The sequence below is a fragment of the Scleropages formosus genome, chromosome 15, assembly GCF_900964775.1.
Source record: "Scleropages formosus chromosome 15, fSclFor1.1, whole genome shotgun sequence".
Classification (NCBI taxonomy): domain Eukaryota; kingdom Metazoa; phylum Chordata; class Actinopteri; order Osteoglossiformes; family Osteoglossidae; genus Scleropages; species Scleropages formosus.
The window spans coordinates 3683389-3707425 of record NC_041820.1 but is presented as its reverse complement, the minus strand read 5'-3'; the positions used below and the strand labels follow the sequence as shown (position 1 = coordinate 3707425).

The 24037-nt window shown below is 46.2% G+C and overlaps 1 protein-coding gene across 1 annotated transcript in view; it reads left to right on the top strand.

Moving 5' to 3' along the window:
• alk (ALK receptor tyrosine kinase) overlaps positions 1-24037 on the top strand; it is a 241376-nt gene that overhangs the window by 84029 nt on the left and 133310 nt on the right. The window contains exons 2-3 of the mRNA XM_029258577.1: positions 10952-11056; positions 16946-16982. Coding sequence (XP_029114410.1) covers positions 10952-11056; positions 16946-16982 — 142 coding nt within the window. The remainder of the gene's footprint in view (positions 1-10951; positions 11057-16945; positions 16983-24037) is intronic.

The following is a 24037-nucleotide window of genomic DNA, read 5'->3' as shown; positions in this document are numbered from 1 at the left end:
TCTTCTGCATCTTATCTGGTCTCCATGAGTTCGTTGGGTGATGCCATCGCTCCTGTCTCCTCTCACACGTCATTCCCATGTCTCCAAGGGAAACCCTAATCACACACAGCTCTCCTCTGACAAACAGTTTCCTGCTCTGGCAGTGCTGCCAATCCACCCCTTGACCCCGCCCCTTTACGGGGATGCACTGAGGTTACACTAACACCCTCTGATAACCAGCGGGGGGGTGGGGGGGGGGGGGGGGGGGCTGACATTTCCAATCTGTCCAAACAAATTGCAACACATGTTTTTTATTAGCCTCTCATTATAGGACAGGTTGAGCATTTAATATTCATATTTTATACGTTAAACAGATAAGATCATGGTTCATTTTAATTACTTTTACACTTGCTGTAGATCTAGAACTTAATAAATTACTCATTAGAAATGAACCTTACAGTTTATTTTCAGTTTGCTAGTTGCATATGAATCATTTGTTAGATATTCATAAGCAGTTAACACTAATAGGTAATGAGGGGGCCGTTTGAGCTAATAGTGGCAGATCATGGGAGGTGGGAGTGTGGGAGAGGTGTGTGTGTGTGTGTGTGTGTGTGTGTGTGTGTGTGTGTTGTGTTGACCGAGGCCTGTGTCACAGAGCAAATTATTGTTGTTTGAATATTCCTGTAACCAAGGAGGACTGTCAAGAAGAAAAAGGCATAATTTCTTCACCTTGACTATTATAACCCAGATTCTCTAGGCTCCTTTCACTTCCTTGCTGTGATGCTCATATATTATAAAAACATTTTGCCCCTCAGATTAGGAAGGGTCTTACCTGAAATAAACACTTTTGGCTCAAAGAGGATTTGTAAAAGCCGATTGGGGGGGGGAAACAATGTTTGTTTGCTTTTACAGTCTCATGAAAGAGCAAATGAGCCAAGCTGACTGTTTATTTCAGATTTTGAGAGGGCTTTTGATGCAGTCAGTTGGGATTACATGATTAAATGTTTACAGTCCTTTTTTTGGCAGAACCCTCGAAAATTGGGTAAAAGTCTTATATAAGAGTCCTATAAGTACCGTGGTAAATAGTGGATGCTTAAACAAATATCTAAAATGTTGAGGGGGGGATGCTATTTTAACTAAAGAAATGTGGGCCAGAGCATTTATTAGAAATATGGTGATCAAAGGTGTGGAAATATTGTGGAGCGGAGTCTCTATAAATCTGAAAAAGACACGACTTCTTCGCATTTAGCCTTTACTTAGTTTTGTCTTAATTCTTTAGCATGAGGTATGGATACATTTTCATACTGTGGTTGAAACTTTATAGAGAAAACGAAGATTTTTGAGAGCAGGGCCCCTAATTTCATCCTGGTCTCACCTTCTGATCTATACATTCATTATTAATCCTCTGAATGGTGTATTGGGAGATTTACATACCAGTCCCCCCCCCCCCCGCCCCCCGTTATATGTTCTTCTATATTTTTGCATGGTAAACAGTTTATGTTTAAAACCCGAGGAAATGTTCCAGTTAAAATCTTTGCAGTCGAAACGATTTGTGGAACACTATTACACGCTTGAATTGATCATAGCTAAAACTGTCCCAATAGCAGAAAAAATGGGTAATCGACATATGGAAATGTAACATTTTAATGTCTGCTCGTCCTTATGCCTAACCGTTATTTAGCGAATCTGTAGAATTTGTTTTTCTCTCCCACCTCCGCATGCCAAGGGTATTAATGGGTTAATCTGTCATGCTGTTTTTATTTTCCTATTCCCTTCTGTGTAAGCACAAACAAATGGCGTCTTCTAAGGGAGAGTTCACGGTTGATCTTGGTTCATGGTTTTCACTTTCATTCGGCTCCAGCCAACTTTTTTTGCCGCGGCCCAGGAATCACACGATATTGCTTTATGACAACCGGCAGCGATTTTCCCGCAGTTATCGAACAATTAGCAGTGTCCCACCTGCCACTCCACACCCTCCGCCGGGGGTGCGCCACTGATGAAACTGTCTCATGATCTCTCTTTTTTTTGGTCCTCCTGGACCGATCGCTCACACTAATGGTGTACTCCTTGTGTACAGTGGCCCGTGGCGCTCGTGGCGTATCGACCGGGGAATGCACAGTCGGCAGGCGGCGGTCAGCGAGCTCACGCAGTGGACGGTGGGGCGTGGGGTTGCTAGTCAATACCGGTTGATGCTGTGACATCAGCGTGTGACCTGCAGACACCCTGCCAGTAGAAATCATTGCAGTGGACCTCCATTCCACACACTTACTTAATAATAATAATAATAATAATAATGAGAAGGCAGGGGATTATTGTTATTCTGTCACTCACTATTGCTTAGCGCTTGTCCAAGTCACGGTTGTGGTGGTCTGGAGCCTATCCCAGAACCAATACAATGGAAGACTACACCAGGCTATGCCCTAGAAGGGAAGTCAGTGTTCTATATTATTATTATTATTATTGTTATTATTATTATTATTATTATCGTTGTTGTTGTTGTTGCTGCTGCTGTTACGTGATTTTGCTCATTTGTATAGCTGAATTTGCTACTACTCAAGAAAAAGCTTAGAAATGCCACATGAGAACCTGTGGGAGTCAACCCAACCACCTTGTGGTTATAAGTCCATGTCCTTAGAGTCACACTACCCACCACCGATCACCCCGAAGTGATCTGAGGTCCAAGGCAGATCTAGACGTTCCGCAGAGGGACATTCGCGGGCTCCGGCTGAGCCCCGCCTCGAGACTCCCGCCCTGTCCAGAAGGCCCACAAGTGGAATGTGCGCAGCGATGTCCGCCGGACAGAGCCCACCGGGGCTCTCCGGCTGGCGGGCAGGGGGTCGAACCATATTGTAGATTTATAGAGCGCCGTTTTCGCTTTTTAAAAGCCGCCACGCATTACATTAACTCTGAAATTATGGAGGAGCGGGCAGGCATATCAGTATATCACATCCAGTTTCATACAGTTCCAGCCGTTATTGATGGATTGTGTTTATAGCCCCGGTCAAAGCGTGGCCTGAATGAAGCAGTGGATGTGGTGTGAGTTGCTTTCGCGCGACATATTGCTCTTAAAGAGGCTGCCCGGTGCCTGGCGTGGGCCTTTACACCACTTCTCCTTTATACCGCTTACTCTTCTTTATCGGGGCAGCTGCTGGATATCGTCTATCAGACCCGACGGTCACGGTTAGTTGATTGGTTTTCCACCCCGCTGCCAAATATAAGGACAGATAATGACACTTTATTGCACTTCAGCCAGGGCCTGCCTTCCTCCAGAAAGATGGAGCGCTGAGAAGATGGCCTGGCTCTCCTTGGCCTGGCCCGGTGTGCCCCCCTGGTATCACACACTTACCTCCCAGAGTGTAGTTAGAGCAATAGATGGCTATTGTCCAGAATTTCTCCGGGCTTACTGGCATTTACTTCTCTTGTTCTGCGCTGGGAATGGTCAAACAAGGTGCTAATTCTGAAGAACACACACACACCCCTCTTATAAGGGGTTCCCGTGCAATGGAAAATGACACGGTGGCACAGCGAGTGGCGCTGCTGCCTCACAGTGCCTGGGTGGTGCAGGAGGATGTGGGTTTGATCCCCACTCAGTCTGTGCGGAGTTTTCATGTTCTCCCTTTGTTTGTGTGGGTTTCCTCCAGGAGCTCTGGTTTCCTCCCACAGTCCAAAGACATGCTGTTCAGGTTCCCCCATAGTGTGTGAGTTACAGAGAGAGAGTGTGTGTTCCACTGATGTATAGATGAGTGACTCAGTGTAAGTAGTGTATCTAGCAGTGTAAGTCACCGCGGTGAATAAGGTGTGTGGGCTGATAACGCTGCATAGAGTTCACCGGAAGTCACTTTGGAGAAGAGTGTCTGATAAATAAATGTAGAAACATGTATGGCTTAAGAAAATATACACCCTTTGTTTGTGCGGCTGCTTTTTGTCCTTTACAGCGGTATTTTTGTCTGTTGGGCAGTTATTTTGTTTCCCCAACAGGTATTTTATTGTTCAACAGTGACTGCCGGCATAAATACCATCTTAATGAAATGCCCTTACCTTTTAGTGTGTGATACCGGGGGGACGTGCTGAGCCAGGCCGAGGAGAGCCGGACAATCTTCTTGCGATCAAATGAAGATCATCTACAGCCAAACGTTCTTTAGGATCACGACGCGGAGCCGCGAACAGCGTGGTGTCCGTTTGCTTTGCAGAGCGAAACGCATGAACTTCATTTCTTTATATCATAACCATCCGTGAGCCAAATGATCATAATGGCTCCTAAAAAGGTTGGAAAAAGGGCAAGTGGCCATGGGAAAGGCTGCGAAGGCAGAGGGATATGTTACATATTTTTCATCTGGGGACCATTTTTACCCCCTAAGAATTAAAGGTAATTTGACCCCCTCGCCAGGGTAATATGGGTAATACGGTGATTTCGCTGTACCAATTAACCCTGTTATAAGAGGGGAGAGGGTACTTTGCAAAGTGTGGTCTTGTGGAAATTGCTGTCTGTTTTTTACACCTTGTTGGAATAATGTTGACGTGTGCAGGAGTTTTCTGGACCGTGCTGTTGTTTGCAGTAATTTGTAGGGATATGTCAGTATCTGTGGTAATTGCTTTTTATAATTGCGCCGTCATCCCTCAGCTCCTTATTCATTTTTATCCGTTTATTATGCCTAAAGAACCCAGAACCGGACTGTCAAATAAAACAAATTGATAAGTAAATTATAAGGAAAAATATAAATAAATTAAAACCCCAAATAATAAATAAATGAATGAAGGATCCAAGGAAACACATTCCGTCGACATAATGGATGAATGTAAGAATCTGTTTCTACTTTGTGCTAATCGGATTCTTCCCTAAATCGTGCAGTTGAAAAGGATAAAGTATTAAAAAGCTTATTGATGTAAGCATGAATTCAGGACAAAAAAATCTGCATAAGGGAAAGGAAATATCCAAAATATGAAGTTATTGTAACTGAGGAACTTAATTTTCTTTGGCTCCATTTTTCTGTTGCAGTAATGAAATGAGTAAATACGGTTACATTCACAGTGTTTAATAGGGTCTAATCCTGGGTTTGTAATTTCATTATTATTTGGATTTCTGAGCAGTTTAGACCTTGGAACATTAACCCTTACAGAACCAGGCTCCTGTTTCCTCTAGTCTACAGTGGTTTTACCGTAGCTGATTGCTACTGTACCATTTTATCACATTATGATAATGCAGTGAATTCCTTGCTCCATCCATCGACCGTTTTTGTGAATCTTATTTTGCAAATTATCATTTTTTTTGATAATAAGAAATATTGGAACATTTTCTCATTACTGAACTGCTGGCCAAATGCGTAATAGTTTGCAACCAAACTCATACCTAAATTGTAATTGTAAAGTTCCTTTTAATGAATTATATTTCCAAACACTATTTATTATGCTGCGCTCTCATAGTACTTTTAGTCTCGGGGGAATGTTATTAAATTTCAATCTCAGCTTTTTTTTCTGTAAAAATTTTTTTTTTATGGGGTAACATGCTTCAAACGGAAACTGAGCTGTGATTATAAAAACTTTTGGTTGTTGTCTGAGAAAATTACTGGCAAAATTAACATTAGCAATTAGTATTAGTGAGACTTTTTAATGCAATCGGTTAATGGACACATTTTAAATTTGTTGATGTTTTAGGACAAAATTATGTAGTCTGAGTTCATGTAGAAGTTGTTATTCTCAGTGTAACTCTGTATGACGAGCAGAAATACTGTAAATCATGGTAACGTCGTTATGTAATTTCAATTTATGTGTTTTGTCAGGTTTTAAGCCTGGAGACGGATGTGACATGAAGGGAATGTGATTGTGCTCCTGTTTCCAGGAATGCAGAGGTCAAAGTAAAAACCCGGGGGGGTTCTGGGTGTTTGGAGCCTGACTCCCAGGACTGAGTAGAATAATGCAACTGCCTGTCTAACTGAAACGAGGGGGTTGGAGACCACCCAGTGGGTACACAAAATTAAGATCTCAAAGCACACTGGTGATCAAGGCTTTTAATCTTAAAAAGCATCATTGACCACCCCCCCCATCCCCCACTCTCCCCATCATTGCTCAGCACTGAGTTACGGGTCCGCTGGAGTGTGGCACGCCACCCGACAGCTGTTCTGATTAGTTAATTGATGGACCGCGGTCTCTTCCGCGCAACTTAAATCACTCCTCTGCGCAATTAGTGAGGCTCATTAGCTGAGACGATCGACACTTTCTCGCCCACGAACTGCGCTCGGGCGGCTGTGCAGCGGCATCGGTGCGGTGCCACGCGAGGATGGAGATCACTGAAGACCACAGTGGACCGTGTGAACGGTCTCCTGCACCGATGCATCCTTTCGTACCTGCAGGAGTTGGAATGCTGAACGGGATTTAATTTGTGGAAAAACACAGGGTCCGGCGGAGCTCCGGGGTTGGGACGACACGGGCTGCTGAGAAGGTGGCTGGCAGCGTGGTGACCATGAATGTTCTGGGTTTCTGCTTCTTCAAGGTCAGCAGGTCGTCAAGGAGAAACAAAATGCCTAAGTTGGCTATTTAACGTGCGGAAAACTCAGCCTCCCACTCCACCAGATGTTCTATTGCGTGCTAAAATTTAATTTTTCTCATTTTAGCCATAAACCTTCACACCTGTTCTGCGAAGCCGTGCAAAAAACTCCGAGCCCTCGTGCCGCTGGCCGACGAAGCAGCGTTTGAAAGTAACCATGAAAAATTAGATGCTATAAGGCACATCTTGTGTCAGGCTTGTCTTTTAGTGTCTCTATGTCTCCGCGTTCAGATGCTGTCATCTCTGTCTGAGGTTATCGTTTGATAGGGAAGAAACGCGCTGACAAATGGTGATTGATTTGGGGGGAGCTCTGTAAACGAATTGCGTCTAACGGCGCCTCGCACCATCTCCCCCTTCACTGCGGGTGTGTGCACTGTGGCTCAGCTTATTCTGACAGCTCCCCCGAGGGCCATTCCAACCACCCCCCCAGCATGTGCCCCAAATAATGGGGGAGGGGGCTCGGCTTTCGAACAGGTGTTAAGATTGCCCACTTACTGCGTCCTCAATTCAACAAAAGGCATCCAGACAGAGCTAATAAGGCCAAATGTGACGATTAGGGAAAAAGCTGCTTGGAGAGAGCTGTTGTGTGTGTACGTCTGTGTGTGTGCGTGCGCGTGCCTCTGTGGGGCACATCTGGCTCCGAGGGAGCGTGAACACACGCCACCTCCATTAATGTGATGTGGACGTTTGAAATATTTCACAAATTTTCGGACTGACACATTGCTGCGGTCTGCAAGCGTGGGCCACATGTTTCTGTCAGGGACATCTCAACTTGGACAGAATCCCAGCAGGCCTCTGGGCCTCTGAACAGGAGCCAGAGGAGCGGTGGCACCAAAATCCCATGTAGTACAAAGCATACAATATATGTACTGGGCAGCAAAAGGCTTAGTGGTTAGAGTTACTGGCTTTCAGTCGAAGGTTCTGGGTTTCAATCCCACCTCCTGCTGTAGTACCCTTGATCAAGGTACTTATCCTCAATTCATATAGTAAAAATGACCAAGCAGTATAAGTGCATAAACAGTCAAAGTGGCCTAGTGTACAAATCTCGACTTGGACAAAGATTTAAAACAAGGTTGATCAATAAATAAATAAATAAATAAATAAATAAATAAATAATAGTCCGAAAACCTACTGGAAGTCTGTGGCCCCGCTGTGTAAAGGCTGTACTGGTGGCAGTAACTTTTACGGCGAACTGCAGTAAAGACCCACTTCTGTGCCACGGCCCCTTGATGAGCATTTAATGACCCTTCACCGCGAAATGGGCAGTCTGTTTATTAGGATGTAATCTACGTCTCCTGCATCAGATCTTAATTAATAAACGATGACGGAAGGGGGTAATGAGCTTCAAGAGCTGGAGTGAGGGGGCTGCAGTGTGGCAGTTATGAAGGCTTTCTTTTCCACTGCCCTCTGCAAGCTGTTTTTAATTCACTGTCTCTTTTCCCTCTCTGGAAGGAACTCGATGAATGAGCAAGGGACCCACGATGGCAATTTAGCAAGCGGTCGGGGCCCCGGCCTCCCAGACGGCACAGCCGACTCAACTGGGGAGATAGGCCGTGATGGGCGTTGGGTAACGGTTGGTTGCTTTACTGTGGCGGCGGCGGCGGCGGTGGCGGCTAACGTATCGCGCAGCCATCTGGCAACGTTTTAAGGTTTATGGACCGGACGAGAGTTTCTGAGCGTTTTATCACTTCAATCCCCCGGCTGCTGCGCTTCAGGTAATTGAATTTACTTCGGGATCATTGCGCCACCAGGATATAAAGCCCACAAACTCTCAGATCACCATGTCAATGTCAAACATTTTCCTTGGCTTACAGCATCTTTGGAGTCAGGGGGTGGATTACTTGTCCCCAACGTGCCCCGAGGTGGGATGTGTGTTTCCAGGGGCAGTTGTGGCTGAACGGGTCCATGATCTGACTGAAGCTTAGCCAAGGAGCGGTGATAGCCTGGGGCGCCCCTGTTGATACAACTCAAGTGGGAACCTGAAGGCCATGATAGCGGAGAGGAGCAGACGGCCTCAGCAGCACAAGACTAGCTGGAAGTGGGCAAAGGTGGTGATGTTTCTGAGGTCACAGAGCTGAGTGATGAGCTCAAACTGTATCAACAGCGTGGAAAAGGAATAAGTTTTGCTTTTATTTTTGCTATTTATCTACCAGAACCACCTGGAACAATGTCGAGTGCTAATGCAGGGGCGACGGTAGCACAGCGGTTAGAGCCATCGCCTTGTTCTCGATGGGCCCAGTTTGAAATCCCCACTCCTACTGCAGTGCCTTTCTGTGAAGGTATTTACTCTGAAATGACACAATATAAATGATATTGATGTATAAATGTGTAAATCATAGTAAATAGTTTAGTATGCAGACCTGACATTGCAAGTTGCACTGGAGGAAGGTGTCAGATAAATAAATTGTTAATATTAATCCAGAAGTGCAGTCTGTGTGCAATAGCCCATCAAAGCAGGCGGTAAACACACATTTCAGGTTTGCTTTGAGTCAGTGATGTGACATTTGCTATTACAACTGAGGGAAAACAAGCGCTGACGTGTAAGACGTCGGTGAAAATTAATGCATTTTAGCGGCCAAGGAAGGGTACCTCACTCTGGGCCAATAGAAGACAAAAGAGAGGAAATCTGTGTCCTGTACTTAGTGGTTGCTTTTATTAAATGCATGTAGCAGAACCCTCATATGCCTCTCAGTATTGCAATTGTTGAAAGTTATAAATATAGCTGTGTTTGTGAAATTTCCACGTTCTATTTCCGTGTTTAGCCTCTTGGAATGACTGAGCGGTTTAGCACTTTTACAGCTTGATATTTATGCCCAGTCCTGTGAGAAGTTCAGAAAGCTCTTATGCTAAATAATTGACCTTATTTTAGATTTACTGTTGTATTTATTATTGCTGAAGCAAACGGCTCAATAATCCCCCTGTGTGTTTATCCATTATGTCTCAGCGCTCGCGAGGAGGCGGTGGTTTGTGACTTGGAGGTCTGAAGTTCAGCTGATAAATGAAATCCTGAGTCGCCATCAAAGGGCTCAGCTCCCCACTCGGATGGGACAAGGGAAGGACTGAAATGGAAAGGCCATTATGCGAGCGTAATGAACAGCTGCATTACCTTGAGAGGGAAAAACAACACTCTTATGTCTTGTCATGTCATGTCAGTACCTCTTCACGATGAGTAGTGGTCTGCCGAACTTCAGGTTCTCCATTTCCAGAAACATTCTACTGAGAGAGAGGTTCCGGGTTCAGTGTGGCACCAGAAAGAACCGGACACGCTCCTCGTGGTCACGGTGTTCACCATTTGTCCCACTGCCTTCTTCTCTGAATTGTCAAATACCGCTTGATCGGTGGCCCCTGTCATAGATGCTTCTATGCTGCTTCAGCGCAAGGCGGTTGGGGATCTATGGGGCGTGGTTCAGTCCAGATGAAACATCTGGACTAAAGTGCTCCTTTGAAGCTCTTATAGTCTCCAACTTATCTTTGGAGGCAATATCATACTTAGGAAGATCCAGTGTGTCATCAGTACTGGCATCCCATCCAAGGTTATACCCTGCTTTGCACCCTGTGCTTCTGGGAAAGGCTCCGGATTATGGCATGTAACTATGTGAGTGGTCACTATGAGTCAAACTGGACTTGATGGACAGAATTTACCCTATCCTTATGTCCCCTTTCCAAGGACTACACCCTCGCCAGCTTGGGAGGAGTTGAACACAGACAGATCTCCTCTGATGTGTGTTGCTGTAACTAATTCTTTACACTCAATGGGCTGTCATCTTCACTGTGTAACGTTAAAGGTTTGGAGGAGAGCGCCAGTCGCACAATTCCACCCTGAAGGTGTCCAGCTGTCCAAATGTGTCAGCCTGAGCAACACGAAAGCGGGAGATTGAGACAAACGAATACAGGCGAGTTCGTGTTCCCAAGGCTTCCTCGCCACAGATGGCCGGTGTGGCCTCTGGGCACCTGGAAATATTCCTAGGGAGATGTCATGTTAATTAGCTCTAAAATGTTAAAATGCCATCGGCTTCCCAGAACGCCAGAGCGTACGACCAGTTCTTCCTCAAAACCCAGTTGTCGGCACTCTCTAAATAGTTACCGTGCATGGGGTACACGTACTACGGTGTGTTGGCGTTTTTCTGGAACAGCGTGTTCTTCTGGTGATGTCTTTATATGGAATGTGGCTTCTGCTCTCCTTTCAGTGAGCAAACAGTGTTTTTCGGCAGAGATCTCTCCAAGTTGTGTGTCCCCGCGCTCCTTTGGCAAGCTAAGAATTGTTGATTTAACCAGGAGCCACAGGAGATACCTGAGTGTGGCAGCGAATCAATGGCTCTTCGAGAGCATGGCCCGTGGGGATGGCTTTCTGCAGTCCCAGTAAATCCAGAGCTTTGCTGCTGTTGTGTTGCCCCAGGTTGATGTGTAACTGTGTGACGTATCTCTGCACAGGTACGGTCCAGTCTGGACGTGGCGCTGGGGTACCTAGAGGCTACTGGAACTTCACCTGGATGGCAGAAGACGAGCTGAGCTTCCCGGTGGAGACCACGCCAGCAGGTAAGTGGCTCGCCATAGGTCAGTGAGGCTCAAAAGAGGGTTTTGGAGTCATTGTCCTACCAGGCGACTTGCTTCCAGTGGGCAAAGATGCAAAAAGCCACCTCTATCCTGGCCTTCCATTGTTTATTTTTATTGTTTAAGTCCAATGGGTTTTGTCATCATCATCATTAATTTAGCAGAACTAATGAGCTGGACTACATGCAGAATTATCAAATATGAAACACTTTTATTTGAATATACATTTTAATAAACAACACAGCTTATGTTGGAAAAGGAATAGTAATTAATAGCGTATATATAAAAAGTTTAAACTTTGTCCGACGCTGATATTACAGAGCAATTCAAAAGTAATGAAACTTCATTCAATTTTTCTTTTTTTTACTTATGGATGTATTAAGTTGTCCTTGGAGCACAGAATAATTTTGCAAGTGGGAATTGTTTGGCACTCAGAGAGAACGCTTGCTACATTTCCTATTTACATGCATTGGTCAGTGAATGTGCACTAAAACGAATAAACATAATGATGACTGCCATCATCATCGTCGTCGTCATTATCATTGCTGTTGCCATTATTACTCTTTGTAGTAAATCAGTAGAACTACAAGTGGTGATCTCTGGGTGAAGTCTGGCGAAGAGGTACAAGAACACCCTGTGCCGTGATTTACGCAACTCATCCTGAAAACACACAACAGAAGCATGCATGATTTTAACAGAAGTGCGATTCGACTTGATGAGGCGTGCAAGTCCATCTATTCCTCGAGGGTTGCAGGGGACACCTTCAGTATCTCTTTAACTGCCAGTATTGAGCTGCTCACTAATGTTTGCATGGACCTGCAGCTCCTCAAATAGGAGCATGCCAAAAGCAACTGTCTTCCCATGCCACAGTGGTGTGTACTTAAGTTTAACAGGTCTGACATTTTCGTGCCTATGCTTTAACACAGCTTATGGTGACTGCGCATCGCAGAAATGACGGCAAAGTTCACCACTGTCAGGTTTTAATGAACCAGACAGGCTGGGTGATTAGGTGCACGGCAGAGAGCCTGTACTCAACAGGGGCACGCGCTGCCGTCCTTGTTGGGCTCCGTGGCCTCAAATCTGGCACCGCTGATAAATGGCAAGTTAAAGTTCATGCATATCAGATTTCTAGAAGAATTATCCCGTGGCACCTGCCTACGAACAAACCCTACGAAGGAACCCTCTTTTACCCGAAGGGTAGAATATGGAAGCTAAATAACTTTGAAAGCAGTTATTTTCAAATATACCACATTTTTCATACTGATAAGACTATTGTTACGTTACATTGATTTTTTCTTTCTATATTCCATCATGCACGAGGGGTCCAGAGGGTAAAGGGTAAACAGTTAGCTGATGAATGTAATACTCAGCTAAGCTGTTTGCCTTTGAGTGCTCAGCGCATGCCTTCGCCGCGCACGCCGAGCACCGCCATTGTGGGATTTGTTTGTGTAAATTGCTAAGTTTCATCTGAGGGAAGCCAGCTCGGGTGTTACCGAGGTACAGTAGCGCTCTGACACATTTCATCTCGCGCATGAATAAAACATTTAGGCTCCCCTTTTAAGCGATTGTATCTCGTTTTATCCCGAGCATAGCTTCTTCAAAGTGCTCCGTGATTGAAGGGAGAGGAAGCCCGTTTCAAGAAGTGACAGAGCAGGAGAACATTATGAAGCACTCCACTGGCACCAAAAAAAAAAAAGGCGGATCACCTGAACTCAAGGTTGCGCTCATTACGCGCTTTCTCCCGTGTTGTTGAGGATGTCTGTTGTCTCTGTAAAGCCTGCACTCAGCCTTAAAGCTGGAGTGTAATTTCCTTTATATGAGTAAGGGTCTGTTGACGGTGACAGTGGTGGCCAAGTTTGTGGGAGTAGGGACTTGTGATGGGAGTTCATTTACGCTCCTTTGAGCCACAGTTTGAACCTATAACACAAGGGTAGGGGAGGACTCGCAGATTAGGATGAGGTGGGGAGATGCACAGAGCAAGAGAAAAGGCTGGCTAGCAAAATCAAAATCGGGGCAGTGCCATAAATGAAGGCTAGATGACGGCATCAGCGCAAACATTCTGAGAAGTGGGGGCCGAGACTTAAGTTATGATTATGATGTTAGTGGGAGAAATGACAAATGCACTTTACGTGGTTAGAAAGAATAACAGTGAGAGGCAGTGTGAGGTGGGTGGGGGTGGAGAAAAGCCTTGCCGATGACTGATGTGCGAGAGATTTGTGCTGATTTGATGAATATCTTGTGTCTTCAGCATCTGCTAAATGTTGTAACGTATTAAATATTGCAACCGAGAGACGGCCAACAGTCCTGGATGGGTAGAAGGTCCATTAGAGTGGTGTTCTTGAATGGTGGTCATGGGCAGTGTTCCTACATAGGCTGGTGATTCATTAGATCTGCTCTCTTCTACAGGAATTAAACCGATGGGGCGCTACTTATCCCATAAGGCAGCACCCTTGACTTGCAATTTCCTCATATCCTCAGCTCATTCTGTGTCGATACAACTTTACAGTGGATGAGTCACCGCACCAGATGCCCCCACCCCAGCCTTCCATGTCGTTCATCACTTGCTGTTCTACCGCAACCCATGTCTTTATTTGTCCAGGACTAATCATCCCCCCACACCCAACATGTGTCATCACACTACAGGAAGTAGGAGGGTAGCCATGAATCCTATCATACCCATAAAAAACCAAGACCAGATGCATTCTTTTCAGCTTCCTGCATCCCCAAAAAGGGAGCTCAATGCACAACACCCGTTAAATGTCTCTCCGCAGCACAGTCGTCTTCCCTTCACATTTTATTCTGTTTTGCCTGCCCTTGTCGCTTTCCCTTCCTCCCGGTCTGTCACATCCCTCTCACGGCCCATCTTTTATCTGTCCGTTCAGCATGTGCGTTTGACAGTGCAGTGTAATCTCTGCAGAGCAACGCTACCCTGCCGAATATTATGGCTGTAAAATAGTTGAATAGATACATAAACAACAGCAGCAACCGCTACCCCAGTGATAATGGCAAACAGAAATATATTTTTTGTTACCAGAAAACCCTACTGGGTCATATTTTTCTCACAGTTTTTTTTCTTTCCTGTGGCAGCAAACTCTTTTCTTGCGATTAATGTCAAAGACTCTCCGCTTTAGCGCATCTCTCTGGTTTGGGGACGTGGTGCATTGAGCTGCTGGGAAAGACACCAGAGCAGTTGGGGTCCAGATTAGCTCTTTTGCCCATCAGCCAAGACATAGGGACAGCTGCATCCACCTTCTGGCCATCAGATAAACTGAGGTGCTTAATCTGCACTGGCCTCATACTGGAGGGTGGGTTGGGGGTAGTAGTCATCCTCATTGACCCTCAGCTTGTGCCCACAACCTGACCCTCAGTCCCCCTAAACCAAGCAGATCTCATGTTTTGTAGATGTGTTCAGGCCTGTCTCTGCTCACCCTACCACATGGTATCATTAATTTGCTCTGGGAGGCACCTTTATTCAGACAACTCCAGTATTACACTCCTAAAGTTCAGCAGGACCAGGTTTTAGCGCAGTTTGATCACAGAGGGCGTGAAAAAGCTTGGAGGTGTTCAAGCTTCCCAGAAATGCAGCTGGGTGTGATTTTAAGAGTCTCTCATCATCCAAACCATGGTTACACACTGCAAACTCTTTTCAATGATGCCTTTATCACATTGCCCTCTCAGACTGGGGGGGGGTGTAAAGGGGGCTGTAATAATTGGCTATTTCAAATGTACAAATTGATAGTCTGTAAGTGCAGTCCGCCGCCTGCTCGCCCCCCGCCCCCCCCCACCTTTTTTTTTTTTAGCAAGCTCTCAAATGGTTTATTGTATAGGCCATTATGTCCAGAAGTTTCCTCTCCCATCATCTTACATTTCTATCCCATTAGTATTCATAGATAGTTTAATTACACCAGGGTCTGTGTGGAAAGATGACTGGAAGGGATAACAGGAGAGTGGGCTCAGAATGGGTTCTGAAAGTACTGCTTATCACAGAATGATCTCATGTCATTTTACACAAACCTTTTGGAGGGGGGGGGGGTGTGAGGAGCTGGTGGATGTAATATCGCCGAGGCTTTTTTTACCAGCCCAGGCGAGTTTGCAACTGTCTGGGGACAGCAATTTCACTGGCACAGTTCACCCTCTTCAGTGTCCGCCTGTTAAATACCCCTCGGCAGGAAAATGAACATCAAAAAACATATTCCAACATCCTGCTCAGTTGAAGCAGGGGCGCCGAAATGACAGTTTCTCACCTGCGGAAAATGTTTGAAGTGACCGCTTTTAACAAGTGCAGTCTCGATGTGGCAGTGGTAGGACCACGTCACCTTCTACCTTCTTGCCAACATCATGTTTGTTCTGGCTCAACTCGACTGGATTCTTTGCTATGACCAATATAATAAACATTATTGTATGTCTCTTGGCCCGAATATTTCCTTGAAACCTCAAAGTAAAAGAAACGGAGAATGTTTAATGTAGCTATTTTATGTTGGCAGTTGTGGAAATCCGAATGAGCTGTCATCTTTAATGATGTAACAGAAGAATCACACTGAGTAATGTTAAAGAGGACATGATTATGTATTCAGGGGCATAAAGATGTCGAATAAATGAGGGGTCTAAATGAGGATAAATGGGCAATGAAATCTCTGTCCCGAGCCATTTCGTAAGTCATCAATTCTTCTCCTTGTTTTCTGAGGAGGCTGCCCCTGAGAAGTACATCACACAGGCCCAGAACTTGGAAGATCTTTTTTCCTCTTGGTTGTTGGTGTGTGTGTGTGGGGGTGCGTGCCATATGGAGTTATGAACATAGGTGGTGTTGAGGAATGTCGAGGGCAAGTGAGATGGTGTTGTAAAAGGATGTGCTGGCACAAGTAAGGAAGTTTCTTGTGTGGGGTGTTTATTCAGGGTTGTGGGGAAGAAGACAGAGAGGGGAACGGGAGGACAGGGAACGGGTAGACCGTGAGGGAGCTTCGTGCGTGGGGTCGTGGACGTCTTGGGGCACTCTGTCATCGGCTCGTCCGTCCGTCCGTCCCTCTCTCTCTCGCTCTCTCTCTCTCTCTCACTGGCGGGTCCAGGGGAAGAAATAGAGGTTGTGATCAGCTCCAGCTGCTGCTGGCCCATCCCCGGCTCCGCCCCCACTTCCGACCACCCTGACATGCTACAGGTGTCAGAAAGGCTGGGAACTTGCAGAAACTTGCTGAATATTTGGTGTTTTTCTGGAAATGTTGTTGCACACACGTACACACATATATGTACAAATATGTATAAGTGCTCATGAGTATGTTTGAAGGGGATGCTAGAAAAAGAGTAGCAGTGTGGGCTCAGTGTCATTCCAAGATGGGTAGATACATCAGGCAGCTCCATGTAGAACAAACGTGTCGGTTTTAAGAAAGACCCAGAATAAGGTGCCCAGTCAGGTGTGGAGATGCTTATTGACCAAAATGGTTTTTGCATTCACCTTGAATGGCTTTCACTGGCTGTGCTGTGAATCAGCCATCAGCAGCACACTATAATCAATGTTCTCACAAAACGGTGTGGTCCTCAACAGTGCTGTTAGCTTCAATGGCATTTAACTCAAGTCTCATTGCGTTCTGGGTTTTTTGACATGGCCATCAAAATGAAATCGAGTTGCGGTCGGTGGAGTAACGGGGTCGAGTGGCATGAAGATTCAACAGAAAACGTCACCTAGTTGAAGGACGAGTCTCCGCCCTAGTGCTAAGCACGATTCTCTTGCTTTTCGTATTCCACACACAATGTGCCTCTTGAAAAAGTTTATTAACAGCTAAGCACTTCAGGTGACGAGCGGTCAGATTTGATGAGTTATGCTTCCGTGCACCATCTCCTCCTTGCTCCAGACTGAGCAGCATCTCCCTCTTCTTCTGCCAGAGTCCCGGTGCCATGGAAACGGTGGGCAGCCGTGCAGGTCGGAATTCAGTTGGAGTGTAGCGTCGTCGCAGGGCCCCCAAGAGGTGGGACTTGAGAGAACACCGGGGGGCACCACACAACACGGCTGGAAAGAAGGTAAGACCAGTAGGGTACCAGGGGTCTGCCTGTCTGTAACCAGGAGAATGGGGGAAAGGTCAACAGCCCCATTTCATGTCATCAAACATGTCTATTTACACTTGCAATCATACACAAATCCCTGTTTACCAAAATATTTTGGTGCCGGAAATCCTTCACAGTGAGAAAATGCATAGAATGAAAACACAGTTCAAATTTTTCAGGTTTGTTTTCTCCTGGATCCTATAATGTCACCCCTAGTTTTTACTTTTTTGGAGAAAAAACCCATCAATTGCTCACATTCCAGCAGCCATCCTACAGTCTTGTGTGTTTTGTCATAAACACAGGTTCTCTAATTACTCATCATTAATCACTCCTAATAAGGCTGATAATTAATCAGTTGTTCACCCCGTCACCCACTCAATAAAACAGCAACAGAGTTATTATTGTTTAATATCATCCAGTTGTTCAGTGGGTTCTCACACCTCCTGTGAAGTATGCAAGGTGACTGCCTGTCGCATGGGGGGCCGGAGTTGAAGTGAGTCATTGCGGAGATGGGGTGAAGGCGGAATGGCAAACTATAACAAGGGTGACAGGATCTCATGCGCTGAAACATCCGTAGGACGGGCGGTGTCTTCGCTCTCTTTCTCTCTAGAGCAGAGTTTCTTCACCTGGGATCCCTGGCTCCCTTGGGGGTACATGGATGGGCTACAGGGGGTTGGTGAAGCGGAGGCTTGTTTTGAAAATAACACTAACCAAATAAAAGTTAAAAGCAAAATGAAAACATTACTGCGTGTCACGCCCCCGGGAACGAGCGGAGCGGCAACACATGCGGTTAATTGAGAACCCCTGGGATATAAGGAGCTCCGAGTCCACACCATGACGCGGATTCTCGCAAACACCTTCGTGGTTTTGCAGCCTCAGCATCTTTGCCTTGCTTGTTCCCTTGCTCCTGGTTTCTGACTCTCGCCCGTTCTCCCTGCCTACTGACTTCGGATTGCCCGTACCGTGACATTCTTGCCTTGCAAGACTTTCACCTGTCCCTGACTTCATTTATGTCCTGTCCTATGAACCTCGCTGAAAGATTAAACCAACCCGCAATTGGGTCCACTACCTACCTGTCTCCAGCCTGCTTGTTTCAAGCATGACACTGCGCTATTACTATCTATGAAATTTTATGTTCATCAGGTGTCGGTTCAATAAATTCAGTACAGTATTTATTTTTTTAAGAGGGAGCCCTACGCTTACGTTAGTTTTCAAAGGGTCTCTTGGAAAAATTCTGTGGATCATTGTCATAAGTAGAAAATCTGTCATACTATGTGGCAAAGCAGCATATTACAAAATTGAAAGCTGGATAGATGGATTGATAGATAAGTCCTTGCTACATAGATGTCTGTTCAGGGATTCATCAGACGGTGTCTTGAATGCGTTGTCTATTACAGTTGTCGTTCATGTATTGTTCTAATACAAGACGAAACGCACACCTTCCCTGATGTTCTATGGTTCATCTGGCACACCAAGAAGGACGTCGTCTAGGGCAAGGGCGGATGAAGGGCTCGTAGTCTCCGCATGATATAGTGTCTTAAGCAGGATCAAACCGCTTTGCTGCCCCCACCGTCGACCGGGTGTCAGCATTCAGCCAGGATAACCGTCAAGCTGTCACGCCCTCACTTTGCTCCTGCCATGCAATCGAACCGTGGTTCTCCTTGACACTGTTTACAGGGCTATGATGGGAAAGAAAATCCAACAGCGTCTGAGCATGCAGAGCCTGCGGAGGGGGCTCGGTTACTCATAGACGGCACTGCGCAAGGCAGGCCCGGTTGCTGGGAAAGAGGGAATTGTGGGATACGTGTCTGCAGGTCAGGTTTTCATCCCATTTTTTTCTCTGTTCCTTGTTTTCACATCACGCCTCTGCAATCAAGGAGCATCTGTGAGTCTGGCAGGTAGTGCCAGATGGGAAGAGAGAAGGACGGGGTGAATGGGAGAATGGTAGCGACAGAGCTGGCAGGGGGAGGTGGGAGAGACGTGCCCATCCTCCAAGCGCTGTGTTTAGGATTCAGTTCACCTGCTGTCCCCCTTTTCCTTCCCCCAACTCAAACGGGCGACACATCGCTAACCGGAGAGACCACGCTACGGCTAAGGCCACATTAATCCCATAAGCGTCCGACTGAATGTTTCATTTATTTCAATTCCAACAAGAGGAAGGGAGTTGGGGGCAAAAAGAGGCGGCCTCATTAGCGAGTCAGCCAGCAGTGTGGATTGTGGAATTACAAGCTCTTCAGGCACAACTCGAGCACTTCAAAGGCAAATCTACAAATTCCGCTCCGACTTCACTTCGCTTACCTTGCTTTTGCTTGCCTGCGAGTCTCTCCTGGCAAATGGGGTATTACTCGAGCTTTGAAGGGATGGTGCAATGAAAAATAAAGAATGAACGGGGAAAAAAACAATAGGGCAAACTGATCAAAGAGTTTGCCTATTAGATCTTGACAAATTACAAATATGTGTTCATATCATTCCGCAGAGGTGCAGCGTTATGGGTTTATTGCAGAGTGTTTCGTAATCTCGCAAAATTGCAGGAGCAGCCATGCATTCTGGGAGGTCTTCTGTGGTCCCAGAGGTGCTGAGGACCGTAATTACAGGCCATTTTCACGGAAGCTCCATAAACCGGAAAAATCGGACATCAACATCGATAATTGTTGCTCTTTTGAAATGAGCGCCCACCTGCCATGGGAAACTGGTGCCCGGGAGGTGCCGTAAGCAAGGAATCCACTTCGTGGGCCTGGTGAGCATCTGATCTCATTCGCGTGACTCTTGTCATGCATGGAGAATGGCACGCCTCGTGGCATAGCTCTGGAATGCTAATCGGTATGCCGTGTTCCACCGCACAAACCACGACTGTGATCCAAATCAGAAACATTGTTCGGACCCCCAGTGAAGCCAAGCAGAGAAGTAGCTAGCAGCTGAAAAAACGGGTTCCTCCACCGAGAGGTCATGGCATCGCTGTATGATTGCATGTCATCTTGTCCCTTTGAGTGCCACACAGGAGACCAGGATAAAACTCCTTAGGAAGAGTTCTGCATCCTGGAGAGACACTGCACACTCTATGGGACGCTTCTAGGCCAAAAGGCTTACTTCTCCTTCTAGCTTGGTGTAACACATGCACTGTGACAGTGACCAGTGGCAAAGCGCCGTCTCCATTTACTGGAGTGCCGGTTTACAATCAACTCTGGGCAGACGTGGAAACGATTGTGGAGAAACCCCAGCTGCCCTTGTTTGCCTCGACTATTGATTTCATTGATTGGAATGCGATAAGGAGTACTCCAGTGGCTGTTGGCTCTTTTTCTTCCTCCAAAACCATCGGGACTCCGTGAGGGTGGGTTACAATGAGTGTGAAATCTCCTACGCTTTTATTGGACCTGTTTTGTAAAATAAATTCAGTCGAAATTACCCGTGTCATTATCTGAAGACCATGGCTCTGTGACAATGCCCGAACGCACGCCCCGTTCCTCCCTATTATCCAAGACTGTTAAATTCCATCATGTGTTTCTGGTCCGTTTTCCAAATTGCAGGGCCGGTTGATTAGAATCATTTATAATTCCGCCCGTATCAACCGTCACGCCTGCCTGATGGCACCGTTTACCAGCCGAAGCAAGTGGTAGCATTTTAATTTGGCTGAAACAATTTTGTGAAGTCATAACCTTAGCAACCTGAAGGACGGCAGGTGCAAAGATTTGCTTGGTTTGGATTTTAGCTTGAAGGGCTGTCTTCTGAAGGGGTCCAAAGTCCAGAAGATTGAATCTTGTTCTAAATGGCAGGAGAGTCAGCGAAACCTCACAATTCAGTCTCGGTTCTCGGTTCTGCACTGCTTTCAGAGCTTTTTTTTGTTTTGTTTAGCCTTCCCAATTACGTTCTGAGCCCATCTTAATTAGCATCCTTGCCATCACTTAAACAAGGTTGTAATTAAGCGTTCAGCACTAATGTCGCTCTTTCTTATGTCCGCAAAAGCAGGCATCTGAATCAATTGGACGGCTCGGAAAGCAAAGTATGGCAATGAACTCCAGAGGGTCACTGATCTGTGTGAACCTTTCCAAGGGGCTAAATAAAACAAATACACATCACTGGCTTTTATGCCATGACTTTGGCTCTGAACTGAGACTGCTGCCTTTTGAGTGGGTATGTGGCCCACGCTTAGTAATTTCTTTCTCACTTTCTCTTTCTCTCTCGGACCACTGTGTGTATTTGTTTTGTTATAATTATTAATCTAACGTCTTTGTCCACGGCAAATTAAAATGTTCTAACAACGATCTACCTGTTCATACAGCATGGAATTTTTTACTGTAGCCTGTCAGTTGAGGGTGAGAACCTCACTCAAGGGTACCACAGCAGGAGGAGGGGTTTGAACACAGGATACTTCCATTAGATGAATGTGTAAGATGTTTTCAAACAGACTAATACGGTGGCGTAAGAGACGAGGCAGGAGACAGGAGATGCAGTCGCCCATTGCTGTGGGATTTTATTCACCCTTAGATAGGGGAGAAGGAAGGAGACGGGAAAGGGGGACCAGGGAACAGGTAGGGAGAGGTTTCGTGCTGGTCAGGGGGACTGGGAGAGTCGGGTCGGTCGGGACGCGGGCGTCATCTCAGGGATCGGGTTCGGATTCGCCTCGTTCTCCTCCTCGGTCTCCTCCTCGGTCTCTTCTCTCTACTGCTGGGCACCGGGTAAGAAATAGGGAGTGAAATCAGTCCCAGCTGTGGCTGCTTTGCCCCCGTCCCCGCCCCCTCCCCGGGCGGCCTCGGCGTGCTACAGGTGGTATTTTACTGGTTATTTTCCCTTGGTTTGTTAACACGGGCACGCTTCTTCTTCCTGCTTCCTGTCACGTTGACAATCTCAACCAATCACAATCCTCGATCAAAATAAACCTGAAATCACATCCGAAATTGCAGATTGAATGCAATTATTCATATTTCTTTATTTGGCTGACCCTTTGGGGGATTACATGTTAATTTTCTTACAGTGATTTACCCATTTATACATCTGGGTAATTTTTACTTTTATCGTATATTTTACAGTATTACTGTGACGTAAAAAAAAAAATACTTTTATTTGTTGACTCAGGCTGTGATTAATGTAAGATAATGTGAAATGAGTGCAATGATACATAAAAGTCTGTGTATTTCCCTACCTTCTGTCATCTGTTCCACAGCCCTCTCCACATCTCACCCCCCTGAGTGACTCCTGAGAATGACTCACTCTAAACACACCATTATTGTTTCTGAGCTTCCATTCAATTTTTCCTGTGGTTCCTGGGCCAGAATCTGCCCATTTCTCTTCATCAGGTCTTATGTCAACTACCTTTCAAGAGAAACCAGTGAAATCGAAGCTCTCCCACTGAGTTGCCGCCTGGGAGTCGTGTGTCCGGGGTTCCACACTTTTCCCATGCGCTGTCGCAGTATGGTCACTCATGGCGATGAAAGCAATCCAGTGCAGCTGTAATTTACAGCGCTGGGGGTCTCATGACTACTCGGTCCTTCTCATTTCTCACTCTCATTTCTGCAGCTACTCTGGCTATTCTTAAGACAAAACAAAGGCGGAGCAGGCGGAGATCATGAAGAACCTGGGGAAATTAGAGGCTTCTACGTACCTGTAAGGTTGTGCAGCTGGTCTTACAGTATGTTGGTGTCTCACCTGAAAAGAGTGGCCCTTCTTAATATATACAGGATTTGTTTTTGTTGCATTGAGTCTCCTGCAACCGTCTGCTGAGATTAAGCATCAGTTAATTTGGATGCAAACTATCCAGAAACAAAGTTTCATTGTTATACCACGCGGATGCACTGTAATATTTAGTAACATAGCGTTATTTAAGCACGGTGGCACAGCAAGTAGTGCTGCTGTCTCACAGCATGTGGGTGGTGCGAGAGGATGTGGGTTCGATTCCCGCTCAGTCTATGTGGAGTTTGCATGTTCTCCCCGTGTCTGTGTGGGTTTCCTTTGGGTGCTCTGGTTTCCTCCCACAGTCCAAAAAACATGCTGTTCAGGTTCACCCATAGTGTGTAAGTGACAGAGAGAGAGTGTTCTACTGATGAATGGATGAGTGACTCATTGTAAGTAGTGTGTCTAGCAGTGTAAGTCACTGCGGTGAATAAGGTGTGTGGGCTGATAATGCTACGTAGAGTTCGCTGGAAGTTGCTTTGGACAAAAGCGTCTGCTAAATAAATAAATGTAAGCAAAACGTCTTTGTTGTTTCAGCCGCAGCTTTGTTTGGAAATGTGCTTCAAAAATCGATCAAGCCCTTGCCATGAGGCTCGATGGGCCCTGCTGCAGTTCCTATTTAGCTAAATAATTAAGAAGCATTACTGAAGACAGGGGGCAATTTGTCATGCTGTAGCGCCAATCCGAAGTGTCGCCGCATTGTGGGTAAGTGGCACCCACCTCCGCTGTCTGTGGGCCGACCTGAGCGCCGTGCACGGGGTGACAATGCGCTAAATAAAGACTACGTGGGAACTTTACGGAAGTTCCCCAGGGGAAGTGAAGCACCCATCACCGCAGAGAGGACCGCGCAGCTGCCACCTTCCTCTGCGGTGGGGGGCTGAGGGAAGTGCATCTGTGTGCTGAAATGCCAGTTTCCCTTGTTGTAAAAATCTCTGTTCTGTAAACACAGCATCTGCCCAGTCTGTCCCCCACCCCACCTTGTCCGATGAAGCCCCCACTACAGGGTGTAAGGAGCCTCTGTACTGTAAAGAGCATCTGTCCAGGGTGTCACTTTTCTCTCTCAACTTGTCTGATGATGTGCCCTGGCAGCGATGCTGATGAGACCGGGGCGTTGACCACCCCCCTCTCCCTCCCCGACCTGTAGGCCTCTGCACAGTTGGTGCCATACGAAGTCTCGTCCCCACGCCTCATTAATGAGCTACAAGCAGCCAGCCAATAAACTCAGGGCAGTGGAGGGAATCGGCCCAACACAAAGCTCATCACTTTTTA